The sequence below is a fragment of the Gastrolobium bilobum genome, unplaced genomic scaffold (genome assembly GCF_033153095.1).
Source record: "Gastrolobium bilobum isolate Gb01-03AN ecotype WA unplaced genomic scaffold, APGP_CSIRO_Gbil_v1 utg3870, whole genome shotgun sequence".
In the NCBI taxonomy this organism is placed as follows: Eukaryota; Viridiplantae; Streptophyta; class Magnoliopsida; order Fabales; family Fabaceae; genus Gastrolobium; species Gastrolobium bilobum.
The window spans coordinates 44,429-59,026 of NW_026895180.1; the positions used below are offsets into that span (position 1 = coordinate 44,429).

Below are 14,598 nucleotides of genomic sequence, written 5' to 3' on the forward strand. Positions count from 1 at the left end.
TAATGGTGGCGATAGTGGTGGTGGTAGTGGCGGCGGCGGTTGGTGACATGGTAGTGGTGGAATGGTGGTGTTGGTGATGACATGGTGGTGGTAATGATGGCAGTGACTGCGACGATGGTGGTGGTGGTTGGTGACGGTGTGGCAATGGCGATGATAATGATGGTGGCGGGGGTGGGGGTGACGGCGACGGCGACGGCGATAGTGGTGGTGGTGGTAGTGGTGGCGGCGGTGGTAGTGACGGCGACGGCGGTGGTTGGTGGCGTGGTAGTGGTGGCATGGTGGTGTTGGTGATGACATGGTGGTGGTGGTGGTGATGGCAATGGCTGCGACGATGGTGGTGGTGGTGTTTGGTGACGGTGTGGCAGTGGCGATGACGTGGTGATGGTAATGGTGATGGCATGGTGGTGGCGTGGTGGTGGTGGTGGTTGTGACGGTGTGGCAGTGGCGATGACGTGGTGATGGTAATGGTGGTGGCGTGGTGGTGATAGTGGTGGTGGCGGCGGCGGCAGTGATGGTGGTGGGGACGGTGGTGATGGCAGTGGCTGTGGCAATGATAGTGGTAATGGTGGTGGTGGAGGTGGCGACGGTGATGGCAATGACGGCAGTGGCTGCGGCGATGGTGGTGGTGGCGGTGGCGGCAATAGTAATGGTGGTGATGACGGTGGCATGGTGGAGGTGGTGGCGATGACATCGTGTTGTTGGTGGTGGTGGTGACGGCGGCATCGGCATCCTGGTGGTGGTGGTGGTATTGACGATGACATTGGTGGTACAACGGCGGTGGCAACGATGGTAGCAGTGGTCATGTCGGGATGATGATGGTGGTGATGATGATGATAGTGGTGAAGAGTAATTGTGAGAAGTAAGTGTTTCTCATTTTGTGCTCGGGAACAAAAAAGCAGAAATTTTTTGATTCTTTTTTTTGTTCCCGAGCACAAAAATTAAACCGGTTCATCTCGAGAACAAAAAAATAAACCGATTTTACCAAACGAGTTTCCTATCCATTTTTTGTCCAGGGAACAGAAATTAAAAAAGAATTGATTCTGAAAAGGTTGTCATACACACCCTAACTATTTTAAGTCTATTAAACTTTCAACACCTTTCATGAATTAGAAAAATAAAACTAAAATAACATTATTTATTTAATAAATTATTTAAATATTATATTAATTAAAAATAATAATATGATATAAATCGTATGGACCATTCCTCGTATCACGTGCATCTACCATTCCAAAAAGTTACCCATTTACGTCAATGTTAGGCATATTTGTTAGCAAATATTCAGCATGCGACTGGTCAAGTTACGAGTACAAGGTCAGAAATTAAAAATGTAAAAAAATAAAAAATAAAGTAAAAAAAATTATAAAAATAAATAAATAAATGCATTGGTCTATATAAGGATTAAGGACATCCACTCCTTTTGCAGTGTGCATACAGAGAACTATCGCATTCCTTATTCTCTGATTTGCTTTTCCGTCTTCTTCTCTCTGTCCAAAATTATTTCGCACAAAAAACTTTCCGATGGCCACTGCAGGAACCAAGATTCTTTTCATCGGAGGCACCGGTTACATTGGAAAGTTCATCGTTGAAGCGAGCGTCAAGGCTGGCCACCCCACTTACCTACTCGTTCGAGAGTCTTCTCTTTCCAACCCAGCAAAAGCACCCATCATTGAAAAATTCAAGAGCTTGGGCGTCACCCTTGTTTTGGTACATTCATCGTTACGCCTATTATTTTCTTTGCATGATACATTCATCTTTACGCCTACTATTTTCTTTGCATGATACCTAGCACCCATTTTTCTTTTTTCTATTATTTTATTTTTCTATTTGTTGAAATACTTAAATTGGAAAACAGTGTTTGCTCTTGATTTTTATTTCCCTAAGGATGGGAGATTTCCATACTCAAACTTAATATCATGAAATTGTTCATCTTATACGCAGGGAGATCTGTATGATCACGAGAGTTTGGTTAAGGCAATAAAGCAGGTTGATGTGGTTATCTCTACCGTTGGTCACATGCAGTTAGCTGATCAAAATAAGATCGTTTCTGCAATTAAAGAAGCTGGAAATGTTAAGGTACATCATTAGTTTTTGAAAATTTGTTCTGTTCCAATTGTTGGTTATTTTATCAGTGATATCTTTTGGTTATTACAGTTTTAGTTATTCCACCAAAATATACTTGAACCACAGTTTTTGTGCTATTTTACATGAAGTTTGTCTCTCCCTTGATGATAGTAGATTTCAAGACGTTGTAATATAATCCTGAAACATGATCTTGCACCTTCTAATTTGAAAGCTGTTGTGGATGCCTCAGTACTAACTATTGATTGACAGAGAAATATAGTTTGAGCTTGTTATAATAATTATATTGTTTCGCAGAGGTTCATTCCTTCAGAGTTTGGAAATGACGTGGACAGGACTCATGCTGTGGATCCAGCAAAGAGTGCATTTCAGGTGAAGGCCAACATTCGCAGAGCCATTGAGGCTGAAGGAATTCCCCATACCTTTGTGTCGGCCAATTTCTTTTCTGGTTTCTTCCTTCCCTCTTTGTCACAGCCTGGAGCCAAATCTCCACCTAGAGATAAAGTAGTTATTCTTGGGGATGGAAACCCCAAAGGTTAGATCTCATTTTTTTCATTAAGATTAGAAATTTACAAACTCTCGCATCCACCTATTATTAACTTTTGCATGATTAACAGCTGTTTTCAACAAGGAAGAAGATATTGGCACCTACACCATCAAAGCTGTTAATGATCCAAGAACCTTGAACAAAATTCTCTACATCAGGCCTCCAGCCAATACCTTGTCTTTTAATGACCTGGTTTCTCTTTGGGAGAAGAAGATTGGTAAGACTCTTGAAAGAGTCTATGTTCCAGAGGATCAAGTCTTGAAACAAATTCAAGGTTAGTTAGTGAAAATTGTTCAAAAGATTCATAAATTGTTTTAATCAGTTATTTGTAAGTTCAGATGAATGCTTCTTTTACAAATTAGGACTTTTGAATATATGTTGGCTTTGACAGTTCCAAGTTGTTTACTTTTCTTGCAGAGTCCCCAGTACCCATCAATGTGGTCCTGTCAATTAGTCACTCTGTCTATGTGAAAGGAGATCACACTAACTTTAAAATTGAGCCCTCATTTGGAGTAGAAGCTTCAGAGCTCTATCCTAACGTCAAATACACCAGTGTGGATGAGTTCCTTAATCAGTTTGTCTGAGCAAAACATGCCCAGTTATGTCCTCTGTTACGAAGAAATAAAAAATAATCATGGAGTAGTACGTAGTGCATGGTGATGTTATAAGATAGGCACTACTCCAAATTTTATTTCACTGCTTACATATATGTCAATCTTAAGTTTAAAATAAATAACACTACGACATTAGTGTAATACCATTGCCCTTAATCCATGCCTGTTTGAAATATTTCAAGGCATTATCCTTTGAATAGTATGCTAAACACATCCTCTGTTTTATTCTTAAATTATATATAAGTAATGTTAAGAAAACAATTCTTGGATTAGTAAACGATAAAAAAAATAATTAAAGCGGTGGAACTTTGACATAAACATTTCGTGGGGGTTGTTAAAATTTTAGCTCTTCGCTTTGAAATTTAGATTATTTAAACTTGTATCGTTATTATGTACAAAAATCCAACTCCTCTATCCTTAAAACTAATAAAATTGCAGGACTGTATAAGGTTAGAATAAAGAGGAAAATCAAGGGAATAATTAAACGATTACTGTGTTAGAGAATAATATAAATTATTAAAAAGATTTTCTTAACACCTTAAGACTGTGTTGAAGTAGTACCTTCAGTAATCACAAAGTCAAGAGTTTGATCATCTCCGCCTTTCACTTTAGAGTGAAATTAAAACAAACACAAGGTAAAATAAAAAACATTGGGACTAATATAAATCAAAGGGCTCTTGTGTGAGGGGATATGTCAGAAAATAATATAAATCATTAAAAAAATCTCACCTAACACCTTAAGATTTTGGATTGAAGTGATTCTCTTGTATATCTAATTTAGATGTTCAAGAAAACAAATGTTCCCGTGAGAAAATCTAAATGCTGATTCGTAGGCCTCGTGTGAGTTAGGATTTATCGCCCTAATCAACTGTACAGGTGCCTATACAGGCATTTATTATCCAAATATATCTTAAAAGAACACTTTGACGACAATACTGATAATTTTTCGTATTAAATTTATTAAACATTATGAGAAATGTTTCACTTAAATTTTAGGGCCTGAACAATAGTTAAAAAAATCTATTATTTTCTCCAATTAAATATTTATTTTTGATTAAAATATAAAAAAAGTAATTGTAGTGACTGCAAAGCTCTTGTATGGTTCATTTTATTTGCTATATTGTTCTTACTGCAAGGGCCAAAACCCAAAACTTAAAACCATTAATCATTAGCTACGGGCACAAAGACAATAATGTTAGCAAAAATACGTGTGCAAATCAGACACCGAACATAATATATCTCGTGTGTAATTGTGTTCATAAAATAAATAGAAACCGAAGCATCAATTCAAGCAAAATTTCAAATTGAAGAAACTCACAGTAAGATAATTACATGACAATGCAAATAAATTTTAAACCCAGCCAAAATTATTTTCTTAAGATGAGTTGTTCCTTCCACCGATGTCCAAAGTCGTTGAACAATCATCTCTTAGGTTAGGATACAACATAATTCATCTTGAATTCTGGCATTATCAATTAAGAGCCCCAACCACATGCTTGAAGAATCGTAACAAAATATGAGAATACAAATATATAGGAATGAGGAGAAAAATAGTATGGAAATTCATAATCTTAAAAAATTTGATTCCGTTCATATTTATAAAAAGCAAGAAGTACCAATTTAAATAACACGTATTTGATTGTAAAAAGATGCATCTTTTCAACTAAAATTTCTTATTCATAACATCCAAATTTCTAACAAAGTGCTTCACTCAAAAAAAAAATTTGTTATCCCGCACCTAAGTAATTAAATTAAGGGCTAGTTTGTATTGGCTTTTCAAAAAAGTTCTTTTTATCACTTCCTTATTTTAAAGGTACTTTCTATAAAAGTTACAGCTATTTAGATTTTTAAAAAAATATTTGATTTTTGAAAAAAAAAAATTGGCTTTTGACTTCTACTTTTTTAAAAAGCTAAAATTTTTAACTTTCGAAAGGAGTAAGTTTTTGACTTTTTTTATGATTTCTGCTTTTTTAAAAGTAGGACAAACAGAATTTTTTCAAAATGTGCTTTTTTTTATAAAAAAAAAGCCTATTACTCTTAGTGATCAAGAAAGCTTTTCCAAAAAGCTTTCGGAAAATGCATTTGGTAAAAGGACTCATTCTATTCTATTCTCGATTGTCGTGATTCTCTTTTTGGTTTTCAAACAGCATTTGTCATTTGTCATTTGTGTGGACTATTACGCATTCCATGTGTTCGTGGTTGAATATTCACCATCAAACAAATTCATTTCAATTCACTGTTGGTTGATTGTCGTTTTCGTGTTTGAATATTCACCGTCAAATTCATTTCAATTCTTGGTTTTCGTGTTTGAATATTCACCATCAAATTCATTTCAATTCACTGTTGGCTGATTGTCTTTTATATATATATATATATATATATATATATATATATATATATGAGCATGTTATATTTATAATTTTTTATTTACAAACTAAACTATCTTCTCTCAAAAAAACACTAAGGTACAGTATGTTCTCCCGGGAGAAAATAGTGTAATTTGCAAAAATTTGTAAATAAAAGTTTGTAAACGGATCTTTTTAATATGATCCATGTCCATCTATGATTTAGTAGTCCAAGCCAATGAAAAATTGATATTTTCTGACTTGCTTAAATGGAGGAGAGAGAATTTTTTTTTTTCTCTAAGTGTCAGCTCCTCAATGAAAGGAATAGATGTGCTAGAGTTACTATAAATAATCTCATATATTATCAATTGCTTTACGAATGTTTCAGCTGGAAAAAGTGCCATATTTAATAAATAATGAAGGTTAAAGGAAAATGTTATATTTACAAATTTATTATTTACAAATTTATTATTTACAAACTCTTATGAATTATACTATGTATTCCCGGAAGTATATTAAGTTATACTATGTACTTACGGGCGTACATAGTATAATTTGTAAAAAAAATTATAAACGGATCCTTTCCTAAGTTATATTAATAATTTTTTTTAATTTACAAATTATATTATGTCTTATTGATAAGACTACATTCAAAAGTGTTTTAACGATAAAACATAGTTTAGTTTGTAAATAAAAAATTTATAAATATAATATTTCACATAATAAATATATAAAGCTTTTAATTGCAATTTCAATTCACGGTTACTAAGGAACCGTTGAATTGTATGTGATATGTGTATACGAAAGCCTTTCGGCTTGGTTAAATGCTTTTGACCAATATTATTAAACTCGATTTGGGTATCGACTCAGTTGGGATACTAGATCATTGGTCGAATCGGTAGATCATTGATCGGACCGATTGACTTGCATATATATACATATATATCTATATATATGTACATATATACATATATATATAGGGAAAATTATTTCTCAAGCTGCTTGAGATAAATTTATCTTCGGCCACCCCAAAACTACGTCGTTTTGATTATTTATTTCCTCATATGTATTGATTCACCTTTGAATGGTTATGATTCCCCTTTTCTCTCTCTTCCTTTATCACCATTGATCCATCTTTGTACGGTTATGATTTAGTAGCCGGAGATAACTTTATCTCCGACAGCTTGAGAAATGATAAGCCCATATATATATATATATATATATATATATATATAAATTTAATTATATTTTCTATATCTAAAATGAGTTAAACAAGGTTCACTAAATAAATTCAAAAATTACTCAATCACACTTTTACAAGTTCATAAAACACAAATAAATAAAAATGCATGCTATTACCATATCAATTTAAATTGCAACTCAAAATCGCCATAAGCATTCCTCTCAATGACATTCAAAAGGCCAAATGTTGTGAACTCATATTTTCAAATTCATCTACATTGAAATGACACGTGTCACATTCTCTTAATTTATTATTCCGCAAATTGCTTCAGTATTGGAAGCTCAAATTTGAGGTCATTGTAAAAGAGTATACTGCTAGCAAATAAAATTACAAAATTTTTAAAATGAGTTCTACATTTTTTCTAACAAGATGAAACAATTTTTTGGATTTTGGTTTTTTTTTTTTGTAAATGCATGACCCGACCAGGTTACCAATTTTGACCGGGTTTGGCCTGATCAGATGCATGACCGGGTTCCGGGTCGACCCGGGTTTCACAACACTTCTTTTGGCATCAATGTTTTTTATCTTGGCTAATATATAAGTTACCCCCTTAAACTTTGACCATGTTTCAAATTACCCCATTGTACTTTTAATTGTTTCAATTAACCCCTTGTGCTTTATAATTGTTTCAAATCAACAATTCTGTTAAAAAATTTACAAACGCTGTTAAACCTCTTCACATGCCCTAAGCCCCAAATCTCAAAAAGAAAATTCTCTATTTTCTTTTACATTCTCCTATCTCTTATTACAATTTTCTTTGGATCTTTTCTCGGTAGTTTGGGATGTTTAACTTTTACCCAATGAATGCTGACAAGTAGGTTTGATATGAAAAATATAGAAGTTGCAGATATTATTCTTGAAATTAAAATCCATAGAATAAATGATGAATTGCCACTATTTTAGTGTCATTACATTATTAAGATTCTTGAAAAAGTCAAGAATCAATAAATTTTGTTAGTTAAGACTCCAGTAGATGCAAATATGCATTTCCATAAGTATATTGGTATAGTCGTATGTATGCCAAAAGGAATATGCTAGTGTTCTAGGTAGTATAATGTATGTTATGAATTGCACTAGACTATACATAGCATATGTTGTGAGATAACTAAGTCGTCTTACAAGTAATCCAAATGAGTCTCATTGGAAAGCAATGGTTCGAGTTTTGGGATACTTGAAGCATACTCAAGATTATGCTTTGCATTATGAGAAGTATCCAATTGTACTATGATGGAACCCAGAAAATTATAACATTGTATTTACTAAATCAAGAGATTATAAACTCTAATTCAAGATTAAATGTAGAAAAGATAAACCGAAAGACCTCATTCACTCTCCAACACTAACATACCTAGCCCCAAAGAGATCCCAAGAAATCCTTTCCCAAAATCCCACTCCAATTTCACTAAATACATGCATAAAGAAAACAAACCCTAAGCAACTATATATACTAATTCCTAACTAATGGGCTTGGATGTAAAGTACCTCCCTACGTCTAGAATTACACGAAAAATCAAAAGAAAATAGAAGAAGAAGATTTAAAGAGTTCTCTCTCTCTAGATATCAAATTTAACCATAATATTTAATCTTCAGTGATTTTGACTCTAATACATGTAATATCACGCTTTCTTATGCTTCTAAACCCTAAAGTATGATTATATAGCAACCCAAGTCGGTTTAGAAAAGATTCAATAAGATTTAATTTGGATTTAAGTAATATCACGTGACTCCCAACAAATATCCAGATATGTGTGTCTCTGTATCCGAATATTCTGAGTTTTGATATCCGGATACCACATCGTGATATGCTATATCCGGATATACAATATCCATATCTGGATATTTGATGACAGCAACCCAAAACTAATCTGAATTTGATCCAAATTATTTCTAATTGATTCTTTCTCACTTCTCGCACATTAACACATGTTTCTAGCATCAATATAACAGTGTTCCACGTGTGCGAGACTTGTATGCATGAGTTTATGCCTTTAAATGCAAACTAGAGAGATAAGACTCAATAAACTCAAATTCAAACAACCTAAGACTCTAAAAGTACATGACACATAATAAAAAATATAAGTCTTCATTTGTCTTCAAGTGTCTTCATGATTTGAGTCTTCTAGGTCATTTCTTCACTTGAAACTTTGACTTTAATGTTGACTTTGCCCATTTGAATTACTTCTTCACTTTTGCATGTTGCCTTGGTCTTCTAGAGTCATTTGGGACTTGTTGCACTACCTTCTAAGTTGTGCATCCATGTTGAGTTTGTTGGTACTTTGTAATCATCAAAACTTCAAATATATAAGCTTGGAAACCTATGGTTCAACAATGGATATTTTATTAAAGATACTCCCCCTCCAAAACTCACATTGTCCTCAAGGTGAAGAGAGAGGATAAATAATGTAAGATAAACTTCCACCTGGGTCCCATTGTTGGAAGCTTCTTTACCCCATTGTCAGCTACTATTCCTTTACCGTAAGAATTGTAAAATAAGCAATGATCGTTTGGACATTAACCCCACTATATTATGGACGTTGGGGCTGCTGCGTGTCTCTTCTGTCACCACCTTCTGCCAAACTTCTTCTTCCTCCATGTTCATCATCTTCAAGTTACAGTTGGCTAGGGTTTTGTTTCCTTCGTTCATGTATTCTATTTCTATCCAATTTATTTCAGAGGCCCATCTTCTTACATTTTGGGTGGGTTTATTCATTTGGGTGTTATTTTGTGGGCCCATGTCTGTCATCTTATTTTGCCCCTCTTCCTCACCATTTACTTGGTGATTGCCAGCAACCATAAGCCTTGCTTTGTAGCGTTCCACCGTACCATCAAATTTGTATTTAATCAAATAAATCCATTTGCAAGTAATAACATGTTTGCCTAGCGGTGGAGACGTAATGGTCCAGGTATGATTATCTTGTAAAGCATGGATTTCAGCTCACCAAACGTGCATCAATGACTCCTTCCTTGAATAAAGATTCAGTACTTGTGGAAATGGTTGCCAGAAAATTTGTATGTTTGGGGGGAAGGGGAGGAGGGGTTAAAGGAATCATAAGAAACATCGTGATCAATGAGATACTTGACACCCCGAAAAAGACGTTGTAGAGGGTGATGAAGCATGGGGTACATGTGTTACAATATGATGGTAGTGATAGTCTTTGAGAAAAGCAAGTGGGTGTCTAAATCGTTGACTGTGAAAAAAAGTTGATTGTGTATAAGAGCAGGAGTGTAAATGTCCTAGTCGACGAGAGGAACTTCAGAAATTATGGGTGATAAATCAAAATAGTGACTCCCCTTATTATATAACACTAGTGTATCATTAGAAGAAACAATATTTGGAGAAGTTGGAGAAGACGTGCAGTCATAAGGAGAACCATCAAATGGAGAGTCATCAATGGCAGATGTAGAAGTAGGCAGCTGCAAGGTAGGAGGAGAGATGGAGGCAGGACAAATATCAGCAAACGGAGAAGAATCCTCTTGGAACTGAACATCATCTCACAAAAACTTTGTTAGTATCCAAGTCAAGAGGCTGCAACCTTTTTTGCCAATGAGGTAGCCTAAAAAAAAAAACTTTTGGATCGAGAAGCAAATTTATCAGTAGGCCTAAGACATTGAGATGCATAGAAAAACAACCAAAAAACATGGATGTGAGCATATGAGATGGACTTGCCATGAAGAATTTCAAATGGGGTCTTTCCTTGTAAGAGCTTAGTGGGCGTTCAATTTAGCAAATGGGCAGCAATTAGGATGCACTCACCCCAAAAATCTATAGGAAGATGGCTTTGAAATCTGATTGCACGAGCCACATTTAGGATAGTTTTGTGTTTTCGTTCGACACAACCATTTTGCTGAGATGTGTCAATGCAAGAGGTCTGGTGTAAAATACCAAGGTTGGCATACAAAGTGAGCATATGTTGGGATAAGAATTCAGAGCGATTATCTCCGTGGAAAGTTTTTATCAACATCCTAAAATGATTGTGAATCAACATAAAGAACCATTGAAGCAAAGTTGGAGTTTTAGATTTTCCCTAAACCCAAATTGTACGAAGTCGTCCACAAGCATGAGAAAATAACGTGCACCGGAAGAAGTTGACACATTGTTAGGGCCCCAGATATGGGTCTAAATGGGCTCAACGGCTTGTCAGGGGCCCAAAGCTTGACTTGCTTTAAGCTTGGCTTGGCAGGACTTGTTTAATAAATAGAATGGGCTCAGGCTTTAAAAAAAGTTTGTTTAGCAAATAAGCCCAAGCCTAATTTAATGAGGCTTGGCTTAAAAGTCTGTGAGCTGCCTTGATATATTATTATAATAAATAATATATTTTTATGTCATTAAATCGTTATAATAAATAATATATTGAAAACGTTATTTTCTTTTGTTCCAGCTATGTAACACTCCATTCTAGAACTGATTTGCTATCATTACGTATGATATTAAATGCAGTTACAATCACAACAGTTGATTAAAATACAGATAATTTTTTCTCTTTTGAAAACACATTATTTTCTGATTAAAACACTCTTTGTATTTATAAATAATTTAAATTGTAATTATAACTCATACAAATTGCGAAAACATCTAATCTCACTTAAAGATAGAGTTGGCAAAACGAGCCAACCCGGCTCGACCCGGCCCAACCCGCATGCAACCCGAAAAAACGAGCCAGGTTAGGATTGGCTTGAAAAAAAGAGAGCAAGAAAATCCAACCCAACCCAACCCGACCCGAGTTAGAGTTGGCTCGCGGGTTGGCTAAAAAATATGGCTCATGGGTTGGATTGAAAAAATGGCTTGCGGGGTTGGCTCGAAAATTGATTACGGTTTGGCTCGAAAATGGCTCGCGAGTTGCCTCTTTTTTAGCCTATTTAAATGAACCTCTAGTATTAATGCACCAGCTATGTGGCTTCCATCACCTTAAACAGTACAATTATCTTACAAAATAATTTATAAAAAAAGCAAAATAGAAAAAGGTTATAGAATTATAAGTAAAAACAAAATGTTTTAGTTTCAAATTTTCTTCACAACAAATTTGCATTAACATCGAGAAACAATTAGAACCACTTGCAATCAAGTGGGTAAGATATTCGAACGAAACAAAGCTAACACAATCTAACAATATAAAAATGGCAGCGATGTGAGAAGATTATGGACTTAGGTTTAGAGAAGGAAGAAAGACAATGACAACTTGTGTGGGTTTTGTCCATTTTTGTATATTATATATATTTAAAAAGAAAATACTCAACCTGCGAGCTGGCCCGTGTAACCCGCGAGTTGGCTCATTTTTTCTCAAGCTAGCTCGGATCAGGTTGGTAGCTCATTTTGCCCAACCCAACCCGACTCATTTTTTACGGGTTACGAGCCAACCTGACGGGTTGGCTCGGGTTGGCTCATTTTTGCCAACCCTACTTAAAGATATCATACCGCCAAGAAGTTCTTATAAACAACATGGCTTTACATGACAATGATGATAGTTAATCACAAAAGTTGATAATATCCTACCAACATCATCCAAACAAAATGGATAGAGCTCCGTTTATTTTTTGGACATCTTGGGATAATTCCCACATGATATCTCAACCTGATAAACAGTTCATTAAATACTGACATCATCTCAGTCTATCCAATAGGCGTATAAGCTCTTCCATCATGATTGTATCAAAATACATAAATGTCCACAGACTACATAAATGAGAACTTAACTTATACAAAACATATGATCAAAGTCCTTTACATGCATCAACCATATGAAAGATATTCAATAACTATGATCATAGGCTAAGTGCCTCCTCCATGCATCAATAGTACATACTCTCAAAATAAGACTACACAAAATATGATGATGTAATCATCCAAAATAACATGCTATATGCAAGTCCAAAATATATAAAATATAAACAACACTGATAGTCATGTCAACAGCATGTAGTACAAGTCAATCTTCTGTGGCCTCCTGCCAACAGACACTCTAGCACCCTCAATACATGTACCTGATAGGGGCACGAGGTGAGATAAACATATCAGTAAACCAGGGGTCCTTAGAGGATTCTAAGGACAAATAATAAAATATATACATATCCATGCAGTGTGTAAAAAATCTCTATAAGACACCCCTCTGACACTCTTGACATCCTAAGGTTTCTAAGATGTAAATAGTCATACTGGTCAGCTAAACTACTAAGTATTAATTACACATTGGGAAACATCGTCCTATGCCACACTCAGTGCATACACATACATATATCAATGCATTAAACTACACAATTGCAATTACATTCACCAATAATAACCACTACCCCATCAGGGCTTGGTGGAACAAGAAAGAAAGAAATCTCAAGGTCTGAAGGTTTACCTGCTTGAAGCTTCTAACCAACCTTTGTCTCACCACCAAGTATGCAAACAGTCAAACTTTCCTCAAAGATACAACCTCACAAATATAAACACCTACATAAAGGTTCAATGCCATCAATCATAGGCATTCATGAATACATCAATATTCATTAATCACCTATACTTGAATAAGTCAAGTATCCAAGTCAAGATCCATTGATTCCGCCAATGGTTGATCGATCAAAAAAGGTCCACAAGGCTCAATCCTAGATTCAAGTGAACACATCAAAATCAATATCAAATACTCCAACCAATCATATTACTTGGAATGCAAGAAATCACATAACCTAGGCATAATTTTTGAAATTTAATGAAGGTGGACAAAATGATATTTTAAATATATTTTCACCATTAAAATCATCATCAAAACACTTTTCTCCAAAGGACCTAAGCCCCAATCATGCTCAAACTACCCACATTCAAGTCACATATTCATAAATTCAATCTAAAACACTCATTATCATAGAAACCATTGAAATGCTTGCATATTAACACGAACTCACCTATAATCTTGCAAGGATGGGATTGCAAGCCTCACTTCAAGCAGTGAACCACTCCAAGACTCCCAATCAATAATGGATCACCATTTTCTCCCCTATTTTTCTCTCAATACAAGACTTTTTAATAGAAAGTGGATTATAGGTTTTACTCCCACCAAGATTCTAAGCAACTTTGCTTCAAGAACCAAGTAATTTCGTTGAGAAATGAGGAAGTTACAATTTCAAGCTATTCTCCAATAGTGGTTCGGGTTCCTCTCTGCATCCGAGAAAAATATAAAGCAATTGGGATTTTTTTCTAAGTTACAACACTTAACTTTAGGTAAATAACTTTCAACTTGATAAAAATTTATCTATCTCGTTATCTTAACTCTCTTCTAAACTGGTCCTATTGACTCAGAATATTTTTACAGTAATATTCCCCAACTTAATTTTAAGTTTCGAGTAATTTTGTCTATATACATTTTTATCCCAAAACTCTCACTAATTGCACTTTTTGTCCAAAAGTGACTTTAATTCATTTAATTAAGCCTTTTACCTAATTAAACTCAATAATGCATGATTAAATCTTTAATCACATGCAATTTTATTATTACACAGGTTAGGTTATTATAGGCTAGATAGCAAGAAAGATGTAATTATATGTGGACTGAGTGAGTTCTATGATTATTTTTCTTTGACAAATGAATAAAGAATTTGATGTATTTATAGTCTCAATATTTGGACATATGTGAGTTTGGAAAAAATACGTTTTATAATTATAAATGATCCAAGCTAAGCTCAAGCCAAGCCTAAAATTTAGCTCGTACTAGACACATTAGCCAAGCCAAGCTCAAAATATTCTTCATAGACTTAGCTAGTTTAAGTTAAAGCTTGCCTCGACCCAACTCA

At 34.7% G+C, this 14,598-nt stretch overlaps 1 protein-coding gene across 2 annotated transcripts; it reads left to right on the plus strand.

The window, feature by feature from the left end:
* The first annotated feature begins 1,436 nt into the window (after window positions 1-1,436).
* Window positions 1,437-3,458, plus strand: LOC133298511 (phenylcoumaran benzylic ether reductase Pyrc5-like). Of its 2 annotated transcripts, none has more exons than XM_061497818.1 (5): window positions 1,437-1,707; window positions 1,942-2,076; window positions 2,380-2,617; window positions 2,700-2,903; window positions 3,056-3,458. In XM_061497818.1, exons 1-5 carry the CDS (start codon window positions 1,522-1,524, stop codon window positions 3,211-3,213), a joined length of 921 nt encoding a protein of 306 aa, XP_061353802.1. In that variant the 5' UTR covers window positions 1,437-1,521; the 3' UTR covers window positions 3,214-3,458. The 2 variants fall into 2 exon arrangements, with proteins under 2 accessions (XP_061353802.1, XP_061353795.1); XM_061497811.1 differs by having other exon boundaries at window positions 3,047-3,457.
* The last annotated feature ends 11,140 nt before the right edge of the window (window positions 3,459-14,598 follow it).

Coding starts and splice junctions, on each gene's coding strand:
- LOC133298511 (XM_061497811.1), top strand. CDS start 1,522: ATGGCCACTGCAGGAACCAAGATTCTTTTCATCGGAGGCACCGGTTAC. Junction 1,708..1,941: donor TGGGCGTCACCCTTGTTTTG/GTACATTCATCG, acceptor TCTTATACGCAG/GGAGATCTGTATGATCACGA. Junction 2,618..2,699: donor TGGGGATGGAAACCCCAAAG/GTTAGATCTCAT, acceptor CATGATTAACAG/CTGTTTTCAACAAGGAAGAA.